The sequence below is a fragment of the Phacochoerus africanus genome, chromosome X (assembly GCF_016906955.1).
Source record: "Phacochoerus africanus isolate WHEZ1 chromosome X, ROS_Pafr_v1, whole genome shotgun sequence".
Lineage (NCBI taxonomy): Eukaryota > Metazoa > Chordata > Mammalia > Artiodactyla > Suidae > Phacochoerus > Phacochoerus africanus.
In genome coordinates this window covers 16960858-16981602 of record NC_062560.1, presented here as the reverse complement: position 1 = coordinate 16981602, position 20745 = coordinate 16960858, and the positions used below count along the sequence as shown (strand labels likewise).

Below are 20745 nucleotides of genomic sequence, written 5' to 3'. Positions count from 1 at the left end.
CTTCAGTTACACCCCATATATTTTGATGTGTTGTATTTTAATTAAGTCCTGTGTATTTTATTATTTCCTTGGAAATTTTCTCTTTGATACATGTATTAATTAGAAATGTGCTGTTTAATTTCTAAGTATTTAAAAGATCTTCCTTCTATTATTATTAATGTGTGATTTGATTCCATTATGGTCAGAAAATTTACTCTATATTATTTCTTTTAAATTTGTTGAGATTTTTTTTCTCTTGCTCGAATGTGGTCTGTCTTGGTGAATGATGCTCAGGCATTTGACAAAAATGTGTATTCTGCTTTTATTTGGTGGAATGTTCTGTAATGAGAATCCTTTTGGTTAATTGTGTTGTTGAGGTCGTCTGTATCTTTGCTGATTTTTGGTCTGGTTGTTCCATCAGTTGCTGAGAGGTGGGCGTTGAGGTCCTTAAGTATAATTATAGATTTGATTATTTCTCCTTGCAGCTCTTTCAGTTTTTGCTTCATGTATTTTGAGACTCCGTGGTTTGGTATGTTGAGGATCACTATATCTTTCTGCAGGTTGATCCTTTCATCCTTATTTGTCTTTGGCAACTTTCTTTGCTCTGAAGTCTACTTTATCTGGTATCAATATAGCTACACTTCTAAAATTAAATTAAATTAAAATTATTTTATTTTATTTTTTTTTTATGGCCACACTCACGGCATATGAAGTTCCTGGGCCAGGGATTGAATCTGAGCTGCAGCTGTGACCTATGCTGCAGCTGTAGCAATGCCGGATCATTTAATGCCTTGCTCTGGGCAAGTGATTGAACCCATATCTCAGCAGTGACCTGAGCTGCTGCAGTCAGATTCTTAACCACTGAGCCACAACAGGAACTCCAGCTACACTTTTTTTTTGGATTAACATTTGCATGGTATATTTTTTTCTGTCCTTTTAGTTTCAGTCTTATGTCCTTGAATTTATAGATTTTCTTATATACAGTAGATAGTTGGGTCTTTTTTTTTTTTTTTTTTTGGTATTTTTAGGACCCCACCTGCAGCTTATGGAAGTTCCCAGGCTAGGGGTCTAATGAGAGCTCAAGCTGCTGGTCCATGCCACAGCCACAGCAATGTGGGATCCTAGCCTGTCTTTGACTTACACCACAGCTCATGGCAAAGCCGCATCCTTAACCCGCTGAGCAAGGCCAGGGATCGAACCTTCATCTTCATGGATACTAGTCAGGTTCATTAACCGCTGAGCCACTGCAGGAACTCCTGGGCCTTGTTTTTTATCCACAATTGCTGTCATTTAATTGATATGGTTAGGTCATTTACATTTAAAGTAATTATTGATATCATAGGGCGTACGTTTGCCATTTTATTATTTTTTCTTTGTTTCCTCTGTTTTTCTTTCTTTACCTTCCTGTGGGTTACCCGAACATTTTCTATTATTCCATCTTGATTTTTTTGTTTTTAAGTGTATTGCTTTGTATAGTTTTCCTAGTGGTCACTCTGGGTGTTATTTTACATGTATGTGACTTGTCACAGTCTACTGGTATCAACATTTTATCACTTAGAATGAAGTGTTGAAACTGTAATTCTATTTAAATTCCTTTGCCTTCCTCACTTTTAACTATTATTGCCTTTGTTTCAGATAGTATTTTCATTTCTGTTTCAGTCATTACATATGAATTACATAACTTATGATAGTATTATATTTACCCACATTTCTGCTCTTTCTGTTCTTTTATTCCTTTTTATTGTTGAATAACATTCTGTGATATCAAATGTACCAGAGTACCTGTTGAAGGATGTTTGTGTTGTTTATAGTTTTTGGCTATTATGAACAAAGCTGCTAAGAACACTTACGTGCCAGTTTTTGTGTCATCGTGAGCTTTTATTTCTCATGATTTCTAAATGCCCAAGAATGAAACTACTGTGTCATGTGGTAATTGCAGGTTTAGTTTTATAAGAAACTTCCAAAATGTTTTCTAATTTGGCTGTTCCATTTTACATTTCCTTCAGCAATGTATGAAAGATTGAGTTTCTCTGCATGCACTTTTCTGTCCTTTTTACTGTTCTTCCTTTCTTTTTTCTTTCTTTCTTTCTTTTTTGTCCTTTGTCTTTTTAGGGCCGTTCCCGCGGCATATGGAGGTTCACAGGCTAGGGGTCAAATCGGAGCTGTTGCCGCCAGCCTACACCACAGCTCATGGCAACGCCGGATCCTTAACCCACTGAGCGAGGCCAGGGATCAAACCCGCAAACTCAGGGTTCCTAGTCGGATTCATTTCCACTGCGCCATGACAGGAACTCCCTTCCTTTATTTATTCTTTCTTTTCTTTTTTGGCTTTTTTTTTAGGGCTGCACCTGTGGCATATGGAAGTTCCCAGGCTAGGGGTCAAATCACAGCTGTAGCTGTCAGCTTACGCCACATCCATAGCAGCATAGGATCTGAGCTGCGTCTGTGGCCTACACCACAGTTCACGGGAACACCAGATCCTTAACCCACTGAGCGAGACCAGGGATTGAACCTACATCCTCATGGATATTATTTGGGTTTGTAACTGGCTGAGTCACAATGGGAACTCCCTCTTTCTTCCTTTCTGAAGCTCCAAGATTCCTATCGTTAGAACCTTTATGTTTGAAGATCTCCTTTAGCCATTCTTTAAAAGTAGATCTGCTAGTGACAAACACTTTTAGTTTTCTTTTGGCTGAGAATATGTTTATTTTCCCCTTCATACCTGAAGGATAGCTTACTGGATATAGAATTTTCAGTTGGGAGTTCTTTTATTTCAGCACTTTTACCTATAGAAATATTGGTGAAAGCAGAAAACTGTGTGGAAAATGACCCTGAAACAATGAACGACTCAACGGTATTGGAAAATGTCAATAGCCAAGACTCTTCCTCGTCATCCTTCTGCATCCCTTCCAACTTTGGTGAGTATAAAATGACACGTATTACAAGTAGCACAACTTAACCTATATTCTTCAGCGTGCTTGATACAACCTTTTTGTTTCCTATTTCGAAGGTAGGTTTTAGATGATATTAGTAAAAAAGGATAACATTTATTGACTGTGTATTATGTGCAAGGCACTGTGAAAATCGACTGACATGCCTCTTCTCTATTAATATCCATAATAACTTCATGATATAGGTACTTTTATTATCTTCATTCCTGAAGTCATAGAGCTGGTGAGTGGCCATTCCAGAACTCTAACCCAGTTCTCTCTGACTTTAAAATTCGTGTTTCTTGGAGTTCCCTTGTGGTCTAGCAGGTTAAGGATCTGGCATTGTCACTGTTGTGTCTTGGGTCACTGCTGTAGCTTGGGTTCCATCCCTGATACCCCTCCAAAAAAATCCTCATCTTTCTTTCTTCCTTCTTCCCTTCCTCCTCCCTTTCTTTCTTTCTTTCTGCCTTGCCTGTGGCATGTGGAAGTTCCCAGTCCAGTGATTGAACCTGAGCCACAGCACTGACAATGCCATATCCTTAACCACTGAGCCACTAGGGAACTCCTCATGTTTCTTAATAGTCTCCTGTGTTGCCTGCCAAGCCACAGTGGCAGAGATGAGAGGACCCTGGATTCTGTAGCCTCTGAGGTCAAGCATTCCTAGTATTTTATAGTTTTGTGACTCTACTTCTAAGGAGCTAATTTCTTAATAATATCCTAGGATAGGGCTCTGCAGATGTTCTTTGTAAAGGGCTAGATAGTAACTCTTTTAGACTTTGTGGGCCATCTGGTGTCTGTCACACCTACTCACTCTGCTGCTATAGCATGAAAGAAACCACAGATAGAGGTAAATGAATCAGTGTGGCTGCGTGCCAATACACCTTTATTTATAAAAACTGGTGGTGGGATTGGCCTGTGGCCTGTGTTTTGTTGACCCTGGTCCTTTTCCTGTAAGTTATTTTGGTACCCAGACTAGAAGAAACTTCAAAAACTGTGCTCTTTGTATTAAATGGTCAATGTGATAAGCTGTTGTTAGAAGTATAAATTGGTGAAAAATTTCTGAAGAGTAGTTTGTGTAAAAAATCCATAAAAGTATTTATGGCTCAGTAGTCTCATTTCTATCCAAAGATATAATAGAAAAGATTTGTATTAAAATTTTGATACAAGAGTTGTTTTTTATAGAATCATGAAAAATTGGAAACAGCCAACCAAGTAATCATAGGGAATTAGTTAAATGACTCCTGGTATACCACAGTATGTGAGGCATTAAGCATATTGGTTAAAAGCATGGGTTACTGAGTCAGTCTGTGTTCAAACTCTGGCTCTACATTTTACTAAGTGACCTTCAGCTACTTCTCTGACCTAAATGTTAGTTTATTCATCTGTGAAGTGACAAAAATTATAGTACCTACTTCATAGGATTGTGAAGATTGGAGTTCCCTAGTGGCTTAGCAGGTTAAGATCTGGCATGGTCACTGCTGTGGCTTGGGTTACTGCTATGGGGTGAGTTTGATGCTTGGCCTGAGAACTTCTACATGCCGTGGGCATGACCAGAAGAAAATTAGTGAGGATCAAATAGGATAATTCATTTGAAGCTTAATACAATGCCTGGACCATAAATGCCACATAAATGTCACCTGTCAAGAAAATCATAATGACAGGAATGCAGACTTAAAAAAAAACAAAAGAAAATGGAGATGTGAAAAATATAATGATAACTGAAGAAGCAGGATTCAGACTATATATAAAGTATGGTTTTAATTTTGTGTTTTGAAAAAAGGATAGGAAGCATTAGCAGAAGATTAAGAGTTTGGGGCACTCAGCGCATAAACACACAGACTTAGCTTTGAAAACTGGATCTATAACTAGCAATGTGATCTTGTTCAAATAACTTACCTTCTCTGGGCCTCAATTTCCTCATCTGCTAAGTGGGAATAAGTTGTTAGAATGATGAAACTCAGCTTAGATATAAAATATTTAACACAGTGCCTGATATATAGTAGATACTCTATAAATGCTAACTACTTTTAAACTTTCTTAATTATATCCACCCATACTTTCTAAATTGTCTTCAGGTAACATATACTGACTTAGTAATAGAGCTCTGAGTGTACTTTCGTTTTATTTTAATTTTTTTTGGCCACACCTGTGGCATGCAAAAGTTCCTGGGCCAGGGGTTGAACTCTCACCACAGCAGTGAACTTGAGCCACTACAGTGACAATGCCGGATTCTCAACCCACTGTGCCACAAGAGAGCTCTTGAGTGTGGTTTTCAAATGTAAAAGGAAGCAATGAGATTTCAGAGCAACATGTTTCCTTATGTACCGGTGACCTAAGAATTAAATTTATTCAAGACAATGAACCTATTCAAGTACAGCAAATTCAAGACTAGCAAAGATGAAAAATGCTAACAGTTATGCAGATGGCAACAAGGAGACTCATTTAAGGAAGAGCTAAGTATCGAAAAAATTCCCCCAAGTAGGAATTTGTAAATTAAAAATCAATGTTTAATTTTCTTTAAAAAAAAATAGTTTAGGAGTTCCCGTGGTGGCTCAGTGGTTAACGAATCCGAGTAGGAACCATGAGGTTGCGGGTTCCGTCCCTGCCCTTGCTCAGTGGGTTAACGATCCGGCGTTGCCGTGAGCTGTGGTGTAGGTTGCAGACGCGGCTCAGATCCCGTGTTGCTGTGGCTCTGGCGTCGTAGGCCGGTGGCTGCAGCTCTGATTCAACCCCTAGCCTGGGAACCTCCATATGCCGCTGGAGCGGCCCAAGAAAAATGGCAAAAAGACAAAAACAAACAAACAAATAAACAAACAAAAAATAGTTTAATTTTCTTGGGTACTTTCAAGGTAGCCTTGCAGGAAAAAACCAATGTTTTAATTTTTCCCTGTATTTTTAAAGGATATCTTGGTGATCCCAAAAGAAACGTCAGGATGCTTGATATTCATTTGATGACCACACAAAAGAAGGCCACACCTAAGCATGCAGCTTGCTACTTGATTAGTATTTTGTTCTCCAAGGAAATGCTGATGTCCAGCTCTGTAGGTGTCACGTCTCAAGGCCGCCAACCTCTGGATCCAAACAAAATGGCTGCCATAAGGGGTATGTAAAGTCACTATGGAATCCTTGTTTTATCATCGTTTGGTCATCTGATGAATGTTATTGATAGTTGAAGAAATAACCATGAAGTCTGTGTAAATCTTAAAACTGTTCTTTTTCTTTTTAACCTAACTCGGATTTTACAATTTAGTAGTATGTAATGGGTAACAACTTCTAAAGACTAAAACGTGTCCATAGACTGGTGAAGTAAGATAAACTTTATTAATTATAGTTGCTTATGTTTATACTAAGTCGATTCTTCAAGTGTTGAAGTGGTACTTAAAAAATAAAGAAAAAGCACCCCCCCAAAAAAAAGTGGGGAAATAAAACACATTTCACTGCTAGTAACTCATAACACAGAAATAGAATCTTATGATTAATCCACTCTAGCCTCCTGCCTTCCTGTCTTCCAGAAATGTGTATGGAGGTGCTAGAGCTCCAGGCACTAAGGATACAACAATGAATATGCAGTTCTGCCCGAAAGGAGTTCACAGACTAGAAAGGGACACACTGAGGGGAACAGATGAGTTCCAATCTAGAGTGGTAATGTTGTGGCAGCTTCAGGGGCAGAGGACATGCTTGAGGGCATTAGGGAAGGCTTATGAAGGCTAAGGGATTTGAGCTAGGTAAAGACAATAGGAAGGCTATTCTAGGCAGAGGGAAGAGCTTGTGGGGAAGATAGGCATGTGACATGCACAGATAACTGGACCATGGTCTAATAATGTTTGCAGTAACACTATTTTCTATTTACAGGTTTCCTTCTATTTTGAGTTCTAATTTCTCCACAGGGTTATGAAAAGGCAGGCCTTAGCACCCTGAAATAGTGCACTTTCTGTTACACACTTTTTTTTTTTTTTTAAAAGCACTAAAACCTCATTATTGACTCCCTAGGTCAGTGTTTTAGGGAAGTACACATTATGAGAAATGAGATATTCAGCTAAGCATCCTCTTTGGGTGGAATTTCTAAACCCTTAGAGTTAGAGAAAAGAATGACAATTAAAAATAGATAATTTCAGTATTTTAAATAAAAAAATTCCTTGTCAGTTTCTTTGTTAATTTTCCCCCTAATTTTTGTGAATTCTTCCCGCTGTTTGCAGAACATCTGGCAGCAATTTTTCCCAACCATGATTTGCGTGAATGTGGAAAAGACTGGCAAGCCTGTATTTCTGATATCAATTCTCTGATCGGCCATTTATGTTCTGAAGCCAAAAGAACACCCGTAAGTTATTTTTTATCTAAATATGGCCACTAAGTATTAGTGCATATGCTGGGCAGTTCCAGAACTGATAGCATGACATACAGGATCTTCAATCCATGTGCTCAAAATCTTGGTTATTTAATTTAGGAGCAGAGTATGTTCACTCAAAAGCATATGCATGTTTATTTCACTCTTTGACATTTGTGCCCCATAAAAATATCCTAAATATAAAATAAATCACAGATAGTATTGTAACTAGTACATTTGAAGCCAATGGCTGTACTAGAAAAAAATTTCAGCTACAAAGATATTTGGCAAATCTTTTTCAGTATCCCACAGAGTAACACAGAAGAAAACAGACTGTGGTGCTACTTAGCTGTTCTAGTGGCAGTTACGGATGGCACAGGAGAAAAGGAAAGTAATTCTTAACTTGACTTCAGTGACGACAGAAACTGGTGAAGATAATGCATGCCATGAAGTTAAGTTATCCCAGATATTTTATACTCTTTTCCATAATACTTTATTCCCATCTATGGTAAATGGGATTCTGGCTTCTCACTCACCTGTTCTGCCTTCAGAGTGAATCTGAGGTTTTTTTGGTTGGTTTGTTTTATATTTTAGACACGGATAGCTCAGTAGGGACGAGTGTCATATCTATTGCCTTCTCCTATTGAAGCATTTAACTTGATGACAATTCCTAATTTCCACCCACCTCTCTAAAGCCCCCATTTTATTCTCACCATGTCTAGTCACTCCTGTATCTCTAGAGTAAGTTTATGGAAACCATTTGCCAAGAATATTTGTAGCTGAGCTTATGTTTTCCTGGTGAACGGCTTGATTTCAGTGATAGCTCAAGCACCATCTGTATGAAACCAAATCTGCTTATTTTTCACATTCCCTTTTATATCCTACAAAAATTATACCCTAAACATTTGAATGTAAAATTGTGATACTGCCTGGAAAATGGTAATTTGCATATTTGCTTAGGCGTCAGAAGAGAGGCAGCATCTGCCAAGTGCATGCTGTGTACTTGATTGGGAGAGGGATAGGTCCTCACCACTCAAAGAGGGTCCTGGACCTGCAGCAGCAGCAGCAGCAGCAGCACTGGACGCTTGTGAGGAATGCAGTCTTGAGTTTTACACCAGACTCACTTTTAGCCAGACTCCTAGGTGATTTGTGAGCTCATCGAAGTTTGATAAGCCCCGATCTAGAGCAGTGGTTGTTAGTTCTAGGTATATATATTAGAAACGTGAGACGCTTTTATTTATTTATATTTATTTATTTAGTCTTTTGTCTTTTTAGGGCTGCACCGCAGCATATGGATATTCCCAGGCTAGGGGTCGAATCGGAGCTGTAGCTGCCGGCCTACACCACAGCCACAGCAACACGGGATCCGAGTTGTGTCTGTGACCTATGCCACAGCTCATGGCAACGCCAGATCCTTAATCCACTGAGTGAGGCCAAGGATCGAACCCTTGTCCTCATGGATACTAGTCAGGTTCGTTAACCACTGAGCCATGATGGGAACTCTGTGAGACCGTTTTAAAAAAAGTTCTTAATGCCTGAGCTCTCCCACTGCCTCCACCAGAGATTCTGGTTGAATTTGCTGAGTGGGATTGCTAAAGTAATTCAAATCTTCAAATGTGCAGGCAGATATGAAGAAAGAGAAAACAAAAACATGCATAAAACCCCCCAAAGTTGTTATCTTTGAGAAACTCATTTGTTCGTTTATTTATAAAATGTTTATTAAGCACTTACTTTGTGCCAGAAATTATTCAGTTCATTAGTCAGCTACCCAGTCCCAGGTTCCCCAAGAAGCAGTGAGTCATGGCAGCTGGAGGAAGAATCCCCCATATACTTGGATCATGCCACACAGTTTTTGTGGTCTTCAGCCCACCTTATTAGAAACAATCGCTTCCCCACCAACCTGGGGATAATGGAGCATGTCTGTATTTCCCCGCTATGGGACTTTGTTTATAGATTACACTCTTGTGTTTCGGCAGAAAACTGTTGACAACAATAAAGAGCCTCCCAATCGTGATGCACCAAAGTGTGCAGATTCACATGATAAAAGGGATGGTGATGGTGGTTCCCAATTACCTCGGCGAGCAGCCTTCTCAGAAACAGGAGAAAATGAGAATTCTCAGCAGAACAGCAGTGTTCTTCCTGAAGAAATTAAGGAACTTTCCACTAATAATTCAACAGTCTCTTATGAAACACTGGGTAAGTTGTAAAATAGGTTCTCTTGGGAGTTACCTGGTGGCATAGTGGTTAAGGACTCGGGATTGTCACTGCTGTGGCTCAGATTCGATCCCTGGCCCAGGAACTTCCACATGTGCAAGTGCGGCCAAAAATAAATAAATAAATAAAGTTCTTTTGATGATAAATGTTGAATCTGGGGGATGCATTTGTGGGGCTCATACTACTTGATTTTTATGCATGTTTGAAAATTTTCATAAGAAATCTAAATAACTTAATCTCTTATATTAGTGAATTAAGGAAATACAGATACCTAGTTCTGAGACTGATAGTTTTTAACATTAAGTTAAAATCTGTTATTTTTCCCTTTGGAAAGCAGTTCTTGGCCGACCCCTTTGACTAGTGTGAACTCGGATTAGTCACCTTTTCTGCAGGTAAAAGAGAAGGAGCTATAGCTGGATCAGCCAGAAGCAATTCAGGGGTCTTGCTCTCTGTGTGCCAGGCACAATGCAGATGCTTCATAAAGAGAAAGTTTTTGCATGAATTAATGAATCCCACTGCTCAGAATATTGTACCCTCACTGCCTAGCTATCCGCCAGAGGCATATCCTATTCCATTAGTGTCAAGTGGCATTGGGTTCCATAGGTGACTGTGCCATCTGCCACTCACACTTCCCAGTGTCTTTCCTCAGGATGCTGGGGTTTACTGGCACCCGAGGTAGCAAAACTATTTTCTGTCTCTCCCTTGCCACCACGTCAACCCTAAGTAGAATATTATCTGTGAACCTGTTCAAATGAAATTATTTAAGTGATGTATTTTTATAATATATTTTTTCCATTACAAAAGTCATATAACTATGGTATTTGCTCAGATTGTACACCATAGAAACAGACTCTGGTCAAATGAAACCACATCAACAAAAATCACTGGATGAATAGCTCCTAGATTAAAAGAAGTGGAGTTCCTGTTGTGGTGCAGCGGAAATGAATCTGACTAGGAACCATAGGGTTTCGGGTTTGATCCCTGCCCTTGCTCAGTGGGTTAAGGATCTGGCGTTGCCACGAGCTGTGTAGGTTGCAGACGTGGCTTGGATCCTGCGTTGCTGTGGCTGTGGTGTAGACAGGCGGCTGCAGCTCCTCTTAGATTCCTAGCCTGGGAACCTCCATATGCCTTGGGTGCGGCCCTAAAAGGACAAAAAATAAAAAATAAAAAATAAAAATAAAATAAGTAAAAGAAGCAAAGAACAGCCCCAAGCAGCCCCAAGGAGCCCCAAGCAGGAGTCAGAGCAGCCCCAAGACAGTGGCATCCGAGGTCCATTGAAGACTTTCAGGCTCTGTGTTTGTAGCTGCCATGATTTCCAGGTTCTAGTTTTCTCTTGTTATTATTCAGATTCCCAGGAGAAAGAATCTGATTTAGGGATCTTGGGTTATAGGTCTCTGACCCTGATTTAGCTAGAATCAGGGGACGGGGCAACTAAGCAATTTGTAGGCAAGTAGCCACCACAAATTGGGTGTAGTCTATTATATCATTTTATTGAAAAACTGGAAAATATTTAGGAGGGAAGAAAAGTTTCCATAATCAAGATAACTTAAAAGCTATTAGGAACATTTAAATTTTCTTCTTCTTCTTCTTCTTCTTCTTCTTCTTTTTTTTTTTTGGTCTTTTTAGGGCCAAACCTGCAGCATATGGAGGTTCCCAGGCCACGGGTTAAATTGGAGCTACAGCTGCTGGCCTATACCCCAGCCACAGCGATGCCAGATCCAAGCCACATCTGTGACCTACACTAGAGCTAACGGCAACGCTGGATCCTTAACCCACTGAACAAGCCCAGGGATCAAACCTGTGTCCTCATGGATGCTAGTCAGATTCGTTTCCACTGAGCCAGGACAGGAACTCCCAGTTTTTTCTCTTATGAACCTTTTAAAGAATTACGGCCTCCATATAAATTACCTTCCTTTTAACATGATATGTTTATGTTTTTCCTCAAGAATCTCCAGTCTTGGGACGTCCCCGTTGTGACGTAGCAGAAACGAATCTGACTAATATCCATGAGGTTGCGGGTTTGATCCCTGACCCCACTCAGTGGGTCGGGGATCCGGCATTGCCATGAGCTGTGATGTAGGTCGCAGATGTGGCTTGGACCCGCATTGCTGTGGCTGTGGTGTAGGCTGGCAGCTGCAGCTCCGGTTCAGCACCTAGCCAGGGAACCTCCATGTGTTGCAAGTGTGGCCCTAAAAAGCAAAAAAAAAAAAAAAGGAAATCTCCAATCTTTATAGTCATTGCATTCAATATTTAATGTTTATAACATTCCATTGAATAAGTATAGTGCAATTTATTTAACTACCTCCCTCTTTTTGTTAATGTTATTTTGTTTTTTTAAAGTTTTTGGTTTTTGTTTGGGGATTTTTCAGGGATTATTAGTCATGCTGCCAATAAAAGAATCTTCATTTGTATAGCTTTGAACATATTTTGGATTCTTTTCTTAAATTAGGATCTCAGATTTTGAATTACCAGGTTAAAGAGTATTAACCTCTTTCTGACTCGGTAAGTATTGCTTGACTAAAGATGTTAAGTCTTTGGGCCCACTGAGTGAATTTTTAAACTAATTTAATCTCTCGTTAAATCTGGAAGGCTCAACAGTTTATACTGTTACCCATTAAATGACAGATGTTCCAAGATGAAAAATATTTTTATTAACTTGTAAGAATCGTATTTGTATTATATATTTTCTTTAACAAGCAATTCTTTGCTATGTATACATTGTAATGTTTTTTAAGTATGATTAATTTGAATCACTGTGAACTGAAGAAAGATGGTGGGGCTTAGGATATAGAACTGAAAGATAAAAATAAGCTTAAAATTTATTTTTCAGTTCAGGTAAGTTATATAAAATATGATATTTTAAAATGAGTTTGAGGAGTTCCCAATGTGGCTCAGTGGTTAATGAACCTGACTAGTATCCTCGAGGATGTTGGTTCTATCCCTGGCCTCGCTCAGTGTGTTAAAGATCCTGCATTGTTGTGGCTGTGGAATAGGTCGGCGGCTACAGCTCCGATTGGACTCCTAGCCTGGGAACCTCCATATGCCAAAAAAAAAAAAGAGTTTGATTTTTAAATGATGAGTTTAATACCAAAGAGAAAGCCTACATTTAAAAAAGCGTAAATATTTTACTAAGAATCATGGTGCTTAATTTTGAATAAGCCTTTTTTATAAGTAGCAAAAGAGTTCATTAAAACTACTTATAATTTGTTACCAAATGTAATGTTAAAATTGATTGTATCCTAAAAGGTAGCAGAATACTGAATTGTCCTCTTGAACAATCAGAGCACATGTAATCACAGCAGCTGATTCCTGTCTAATTTCTCAAGCCGTCTCATGATACACTAAAAACTTAAAAGCTTGAATTGTTTTCACCTCTAAAATTCTTGAGCCTAAAAATTCAGAAACCTCAACTTTTCTGTTACAGCCTTCTAAAAAACTTGACCTCACTTGCCACAAAAATTGACGTCTTTCTCTTTTGCTTCTAGAATATTTTGGAAATCCATGGAGAAATATATGGATGCCAAAATCGGTCCTGAACACAGCAAAAAAGAAGTCTCGCCCAGAGCTGTCAGCCAGATATCTTATTCAAAACCTGTTCACAGAGGAAGTCCTAATAAAATGTAACATCTTCGGCAGTCTGGGGAGGGGCACGTGTGCCTGTAGCGCCAATAAGATTAACGCTCTCCGAGGTTTGTCACATGTCAAGTATGTGAGACTAAATAAAAGCAGCGTATGTTACAGAAGGACAGAAAGAAAAAGTCATTCAGTTTGTATGTGTTCTGAGGAGCGAGGGAGCTCTTTTACTAATTCCTTCATTAGGGTATAATGGAGCAGGTTCATGAATGTGTTTCTGTTTGCATTTGGGTTCTCAGGGCTAATTGCTCTGTCTTGAGTGGCATTATTAGAACAGGAAAGGCATTATTGACTGTGGCCCCTCATATGGACTGTCAGATGTATGGAAACTCAAACATCTTCCTTTACTGAAGATCAAGGTCGAAGCCGCTGGGCTTTGTCAGTTTGTAGAAAGTGGCAACAATAGCAGAGCAGATTAATTTGCTAGTTTTTTCTTGGGCATATAAGCGTAGTGTAGTCTTTATGACATAAATAGATGAGATAATAAAACTTCCAGAAGCAAGTCTGTGAAGTCTAAAATTTAGAACAAGCAACAAGCAGAATATATCTTACTTGTGTCACTGGTACCCAGCAAAGATACAGTACTGAGCCCCGACCTGATCTCAGCTATTTCTTCTGATTCCTGCCTTCATATGATGTTTCTCATCCATCAAATTCGAAGAACACTTGTGTTTTAAATTAAACTAAAGAAATCTTCTTTATAGCACCTTTTGTAAGCATTTGCTATCATCTAATCCAGTTTTTTAAAATGATTTTTTATTTTTTCCATTATGGTTGGTTTAGCGTTCTGTCAGTTTCCTACTGTACACAAAGTGACCCATCACACATACATGTGTACATTCTTTTTTCTCACATTTTCTTCCATCATGCTCCATCACAGGTGACTAGATATAGTTCCCAGGGCTGTAGAGCAGGATCCCATTGCTTATCCATTCCAAAGGCAACAGTTTGCATCTATTAACCCCAGACTCCAGTCCATCCCATTCCCTCCCCCTCTCCCTTGGCAACCACAAGTCTGTTCTCCAAGTCCACGGGTTTCTTTTCTGTGGAAAGGTTTATTTGTGCCTTATATTAGATTTCAGATACAAGTGATATCATATGGTATTTGTCTTTCTCTTTCTGACTTATTTCACTTAGTATGAGTCCCTAGTTCCATCCATGTTGCTGCAAATGACATTATTTTGTTCTTTTTTATGGCTGAGTAGTATGCCATTGTATATGTATATACCCCATCTAGTTGTTTTCAAACTTTTTTTTATTGTGACTTAGTATTGTGTGTGATTTTTAAAAAAAGTTTCACAAATAATCTTTACTCTTTCTATAAGAATTACATTCCAGTGTTTTCTCTCCTGTGGCCATGCTGGATCCTCATCCCGCTGCTCCACAAGGGAACTTCCAAAAAAAATTTTTTTAAGTGAAGGGGAAAAGGTGACTTTTATAGTTCTTTAATGTCTGGAATAAATTAGTTCCTTAAAAGTGGACTGAAGATATTACTCTATGTATTTCATTTTGTTTTACCCCTTAATGAATTATGTTACAAATCAAGAGTATATCTTTTTTTTAAATTAATTAATTTATTTTTTGTCTTTTTGCCATTTCTTGGGCCGCTCCCGTGGCATATGGAGATTCCCAGGCTAGGGGTCGAATCAGAGCTGTAGCCGCCGGCCTACGCCAGAGCCACAGCAACGCCAGATCCGAGCCGCGTCTGCGACCTACACCACAGCTCACAGGAATGACGGATCGTTACCCCTCTGAGCAAGGGCAGGGACCAAACCCGCAACCTCATGGTTCCTAGTCGGATTCGTTAACCACTGCGCCACGACGGGAACTCCTAGAGTATATCTTTTGTAGTAAAAAATATTCAGCATGAGTTTGACATATTATCCATTTAGGGCATATTTTAACAAATTTCCCATAAGACTCTATGTTCTACTCCTTTGAAGAAGGGCAGCCATGTAAGTTATTTCAGCCAGTTAAATACAGTAGAATCATCATTGCCCTGGAGGGCAGAGCCAGGCCCAAGGAGGAGAGGCTGACAAGAAAGCATATTTTATGTTGATATGAGGACACAGTGACCTTGGAGAATGAAAATTGTCAGAGCAAAGGCTGAACGACCAGAGATGTGAGGGCTTCCTGCGCTAGTAGGAGGACTGGGCTTTATGGCCTCTAACATAATACTTCTTTAGAAGTATTGGTTCAGTATAAACTATTTAAAACGTATAGAAAATAATATCGTAATCCATTAACATCTGTCTGTCCAGTATAACTATAGATATTTTGCCTTTTGTCCTCTAGGTTTTTAAAAATAATAAATCATTACTGAGATCACTGAAACTCCATCCCATCATTGGTTTCCCCTGTCTTTCTCCCCAGGAGTAATCACGATCTCAGAGTTGGGTATATTATTCCCATGCATATTTTATACTTTTGCTAACCTATGTTGAAATGTAATATTGTTTTATAATTGTTTTAATATACATAAATGGGGTTACATAGTATGTATCCTTTGAAAATTTTTTATTACCCAACATTATGTTTTTTAAATCTAACTCATGTATTTTTTTTTTTTTGTCTTTTTGTCTTTTTAGGGCCGTGCCCACAGCATATGGAGATTCCCAGGCTAGGGCTCCAATTGGAGCTACAGCTGCCAGCCTACGCCAGAGCCACAGCAATGCCAGATCCAAGCTGTGTCTTTGACCTACACCACAGCTGACGGCAACTCTGGATCCTTAACTCACTGGGTGAGGCCAGGGATCGAACCTGCAACCTCATGATTCCTAGTCGGATTTGTTTCCGCTGCGCCACAACGGGAACTCCGAACCCATGTATTTTAACTGCTGATTGCTGATTGGTATCAGCAATTAGTAAATCAGATTATTTTTTTTCCTAATATCACTTCTTATTCTAAGATTTTATTATTTGAGGGGAACTTCTTCTGGAAATTAGTAGTCAAAGGTAAATATGTCCAGTAGCCAAAGGTATTGTTTTCACATAAGAAACTATTATGTGATGCTTTCTGAGCATCACATACTAAAATTATTATGTGACCTTTCAGTATCACTTAAGGTCTCCTTAGAGAATAGTTCATGTGGAGAAAGTTTGTAGGCTGCAGATCTGCAATTAGCAAACAGCCCTTACTCCTGCACCCTCCCATCCGTTTCTGAATATTACAGAACTGTAAAATCTTAACAGTAGGGAGAACTCTAGGTCCTCTAATACAGCGTCTCACCCAGAGCAAGTGTTCCCATTTCAGCTTTGGTATATAGTTGCCTCCCCTTGGCTTGAACACTTCAGTTGATGGCAGTCCACTACATTTTATTTATTAATTTATTTTTTGATAGGCAAGAAATAGATTTATTAAGATAGGCGCTGGTGAGAGATGCAAGCTGGCAGGCAAGGAGGCTCTACCCGTCCACTACATTTTTTTGTTTTTTATTTATTTTTTATTGTTATTTCCCCAATACAATTTTTTTTCTACTGTACAGCATGGTGACCCAGTTACACATACATGTATCCATTCTTTTTTCTCACATTATCATGCTCCATCATAAGTGACTAGACATAGTTCCCAGTGCTCCACAGCAGGATCTCATTGCTAATCCATTCCAAAGGTAATAGTTTGTATCTGTTAACCCCAAGCTCCCACTACATTGTAAAAGGGCTCTAGTTCATGAGAGAGTTCGTCTTCCACGTGACTCAGAATTTACCTCCTTGTGAGTAATGCACATTCGTCCTACCTGTCCCTTCCAGAGCGAAAGATGGTAGAGCCAATCACTTTTCACATGCTATGCCTTCAAGTATTTAAAGATAGCTATTACTTTCTGCTCTATGCATCAGGAGATAATGGATATACTCTCTTCTCCCACTTTCAAGTTCAAAACCAAATGAGAGACAGCCACTAGTATCTGCCAGGTGGAGATAAATATATCAGCTTTATTTTTGAATCATACATGCCCAGTTCTTCCAGTGTTTCCCATTTAGAGATCCCTCTACATGGAAGCATGGGGACTGGAGAATAAGTGTTATTCCCAGTTTTTTTTTTTCCCATAACATCTTATACTTTTCCATTTAAATATCTCCATTTTGTTTGGTAATTCCTCATATAAATATTTTCCTAATTTTTCATGATCTCATTCAGTGACTAACTTCATATGTATTCAAATTCACCCAGAATATAATAGTACTATTACCTATTAGGCTAAAATGAATACAGTAGTATTACTACCTATTAGCTTGAAATGGCACTTGCCATTTTAAAATTTATGATCGGAGTTCCCATCGTGGCACAGTGGTTAACGAATCCGACTAGGAACCATGAAGTTGCGGGTTCAATCCCTGGCCTTGCTCAGTGGGTGAAGGATCCGTCATTCCTGTGAGCTGTGGTGTAGGTTGCAGACACGGCTCGGATCCCACGTTGCTGTGGCTGTGGTGTAGGCCAGCGGCTACAGCTCCGATTAGACCCCTAGCCTGGGAACCTCCATATGCCGCAGGAGCGGCCCAAGAAAAGGCAAAAAGACAAAAAAAAGTTAAAATTTATGGTCAACTAAAACCTCTAAATCTTTTTTTTTTTGTATACACACATTTATCCAGTTCTTCTTTTTATTTTATTTTTTAAACTTTAAAAAAATGATTCTTTAAGTTCTACAGTACTTATATTGTTAGTATTTAGGCTGCACCTATTTATACTGTTAGTATTTCCTTAACATAAGTGTAGGATTTTATATTTATTCCTCCTGCATTTTATCCTGTTACTGCTAAGCAGCATTCCCCAAACTCTGTTTCTTAAGGACAGCTGAATGTTAGTAGGTGCTTCATGAATAAAGTGCTTTTTAGTCAGGTGGCCAGGAAAGATCTTGGTCTGGCACCCCAACGGCCTCAGTCCATAGATATGTTTCATTTGACTCTGGGGTTTTTTTGGCCATGACCATGGCATGCAGAAGTTCCCGGGCAAGGGCTCAAGCCCACGCCACAGTAGTAACCAGAGCTACAGCAGTGACAACACCAGAGTCTTAACCCACTGAGCACCAGGGAACTCCTTGACTCTGTTTTAAAACATGTTTTGAATGCTTTTGGGCTTTCCAACCTGCCCAGGTTTCCACAGTCTTGATCCTCTGTTGTCTTTATGTATTCATTTCCTTCATTAATGTGCCTCACTAATTTGTATTTGTTACCTTTGAATCAGCGGGTCTCTTTACTGTGGGATTTTTCAGTGGAGGCTGACGTTGCAGTTAAGCATTTCTTGGTTGCACAGCTAGAATCTTTCCCGCCTCCCCCACCCCCACCCCAAGAAACTTCCTTTTTAAAAAATTATTTATTTATATATATTTTTCTACTTTACAGCGTGGTGACCCAGTTACACATACATGTATGCATTCTTTTTTCTCACATTACGTGTTCCATCCTAAGTGACTAGACAGAGTTCCCAGTGCTACACAGCAGGATCCCATTGCTCCTCCATCCTGAAGGCAACATTCTGCATCTCTTTACCCCAAGCTCCCAGTCCCCTCCACTCCCTCCCCTTCCCCTTGGCAACAAATAGGTACCTGTAAAGCTTTCAACAGATTGCAACAAGGAACCTAAATTGGTTGGTGTTTCCCAAAGTGCATTTTCTGAAACTCTTATTTTTCAGAAACTTCTTTTATGACTAGTGTTTCAGAAAATACGCTTTTGGAAACACCAACCAATTTAGGTTCCTCATTGCAATCTATTGAAAGCTTTGCAGGTACCTATTTGTCTTTCAGTCTGTTAGTTATCTGTTCCAGTTTTGACGTCACTGGGATATGGGACAGGCCTTCTATCCACAACTTCTGTTTTGTTACTACAAAAAGTACAGCAGGATAGAGTTTGATACTGAATCCAGTGACATACCACTAAAAGCTTCCTTCCAGGATCTATTAGCCCATTTGAAAGCTTTTCAACTTTGTCACATGCCTTGCTAAAAATTTAGAGGTAAACTGTGTTTATGGCATTGTCCTGATTTCCTAGCCTATTTATCCTATCAAAACAAATGATATTAATATAGCCAAACTAATGCTGGCCTGTAGTGATTGCCAGATCCTTTTATAAGAGCTCAAAGGTACTTAGGAAATTACCTTAAAAAGTATGCAAGGGCAGTTCTTCTCTTCTAGGTGACATTTTTCTTCCCCACCTTTCTCTTTGTCCTCCTACTTTCTCTAAGAGTGCTCCTTGAGCCATGTTGCTCTGTCACCTTTTGTTATAGAAGTTTCCATCTAACGCGAGATCCTAAGACTCACTCCTTTTGTCTGAGAGTAACCAAGCAGTACAAAGAATTTAGCAGTTTACAGCTACCTCCCTCTAAAAATATGAAAGACATTGCAGCCTCTAGCATGTTACAGAATTTTATTAGCATGTCTCTATTTGATGTAATGAATAACATGCTAGATGCATGGACAAATTGGATAAATTCGAGAATAAGAAAAGTTTATGTTGGGTACCAAAGAGAGCAGAGGGTTTCCATTCTGTTTAAGCAGCAAGATGATGGGGTATTGTGGTTTTCTTGTGTGATTTAAGAATGGTGCCATTTCATAGTATTATCCTTTCAGATGAAAAGATTTGTTCAGCTGATTTAATAATAGTTATAGTCGATGTGTTTTTTAAGTTTTATTGAAGTATAGTTAATTGACAAGGCTGTGATAATTTCTGCTGTACAACAGTCATACACAGACACATATCCGTTCTCTCTCAGGTTCCTTTCCCACATAGATTGTCACAGAATACTGGGTAGAGTTCTCTGTGCTATACGGCCGGTCCCCATTGGCCAATTGTTCCATAGACCTCAGTGTGTATATGCTAATCCCACACCCCAGTCTATTACTCCCGCCCCCCTACCTGTCCCCTTTGGTAAGCTAAGTTTTTCAAAGTCTGTGAGTCTGTTTCTGTTCTGCAAATAAGTTCATTTGTATCCTTTTTTAAAAAAATTAAAGTCTTTTTTCTTTTCCATTATGGTTTATTAAAGGATATTGACTATAGCTCCCTGTGCTCTACACTAGGACCTTGTTGTTTATCCATCCTGTGTATAATAGTTTGTAGCTACTAGTCCTTAATTAATTAAAGTCTTAAGGACCCTTTCACAGACACAGCAATAGTTCTAAGGTTGAATACTTTTTCTGAGGATTGATTTCTAAGTAACTGCTATATTTTGGGACTTTACCACCAGAGTTTCTCCAAGACATCTACCCGACTTGTGATCTATCAGAAACTGGATATGACTGGAAATTGTGTGTGACAGCTATCAATAGTTGTATTCGTAGTCTCAGATATGACTTCAAGAAGTCCACATCTAAATCACAGCCGCCTCCAGCAGCGACCCTTTCAACAGAATCAGAGCCAAGAGATACTGACCTAGCTGACTGAAGTACTCGAATGTCAGCCATCTGATTTTTTTTTTCTTTACCATTGCAGCATCTTGTTTCTCACGTTATTAATTCCAAAATGTTGTCGTGGCATCGTAGTTCTGAATTCACACCTAAGGAAATAGCCAATGTCCTTTTTTGCCCACAGGGGAGGCAGAATTGCATTAGGAAGATGTGTAACATTTCTTCTCATGAATAAAGTTATAGGCAGTATTCCAGTAAGAAGCTCTGAAGAAGAAAATGGTAGTAAACTGCTAAAGATTGTTGTTATGTCTGTTTTAATGTAGAATAA

General features: G+C 39.1%; 1 protein-coding gene across 1 annotated transcript in view; it reads left to right on the top strand.

Annotated features, from left to right (window-relative positions):
• Positions 1-20454, top strand: part of BEND2 (BEN domain containing 2) — a 68034-nt gene extending 47580 nt beyond the window's left edge. The window contains exons 12-18 of the mRNA XM_047764152.1: positions 2757-2897; positions 5811-6011; positions 7106-7227; positions 8194-8320; positions 9187-9429; positions 12933-13136; positions 20258-20454. Coding sequence (XP_047620108.1) covers positions 2757-2897; positions 5811-6011; positions 7106-7227; positions 8194-8320; positions 9187-9429; positions 12933-13136; positions 20258-20454 — 1235 coding nt within the window. The remainder of the gene's footprint in view (positions 1-2756; positions 2898-5810; positions 6012-7105; positions 7228-8193; positions 8321-9186; positions 9430-12932; positions 13137-20257) is intronic.
• The last annotated feature ends 291 nt before the right edge of the window (positions 20455-20745 follow it).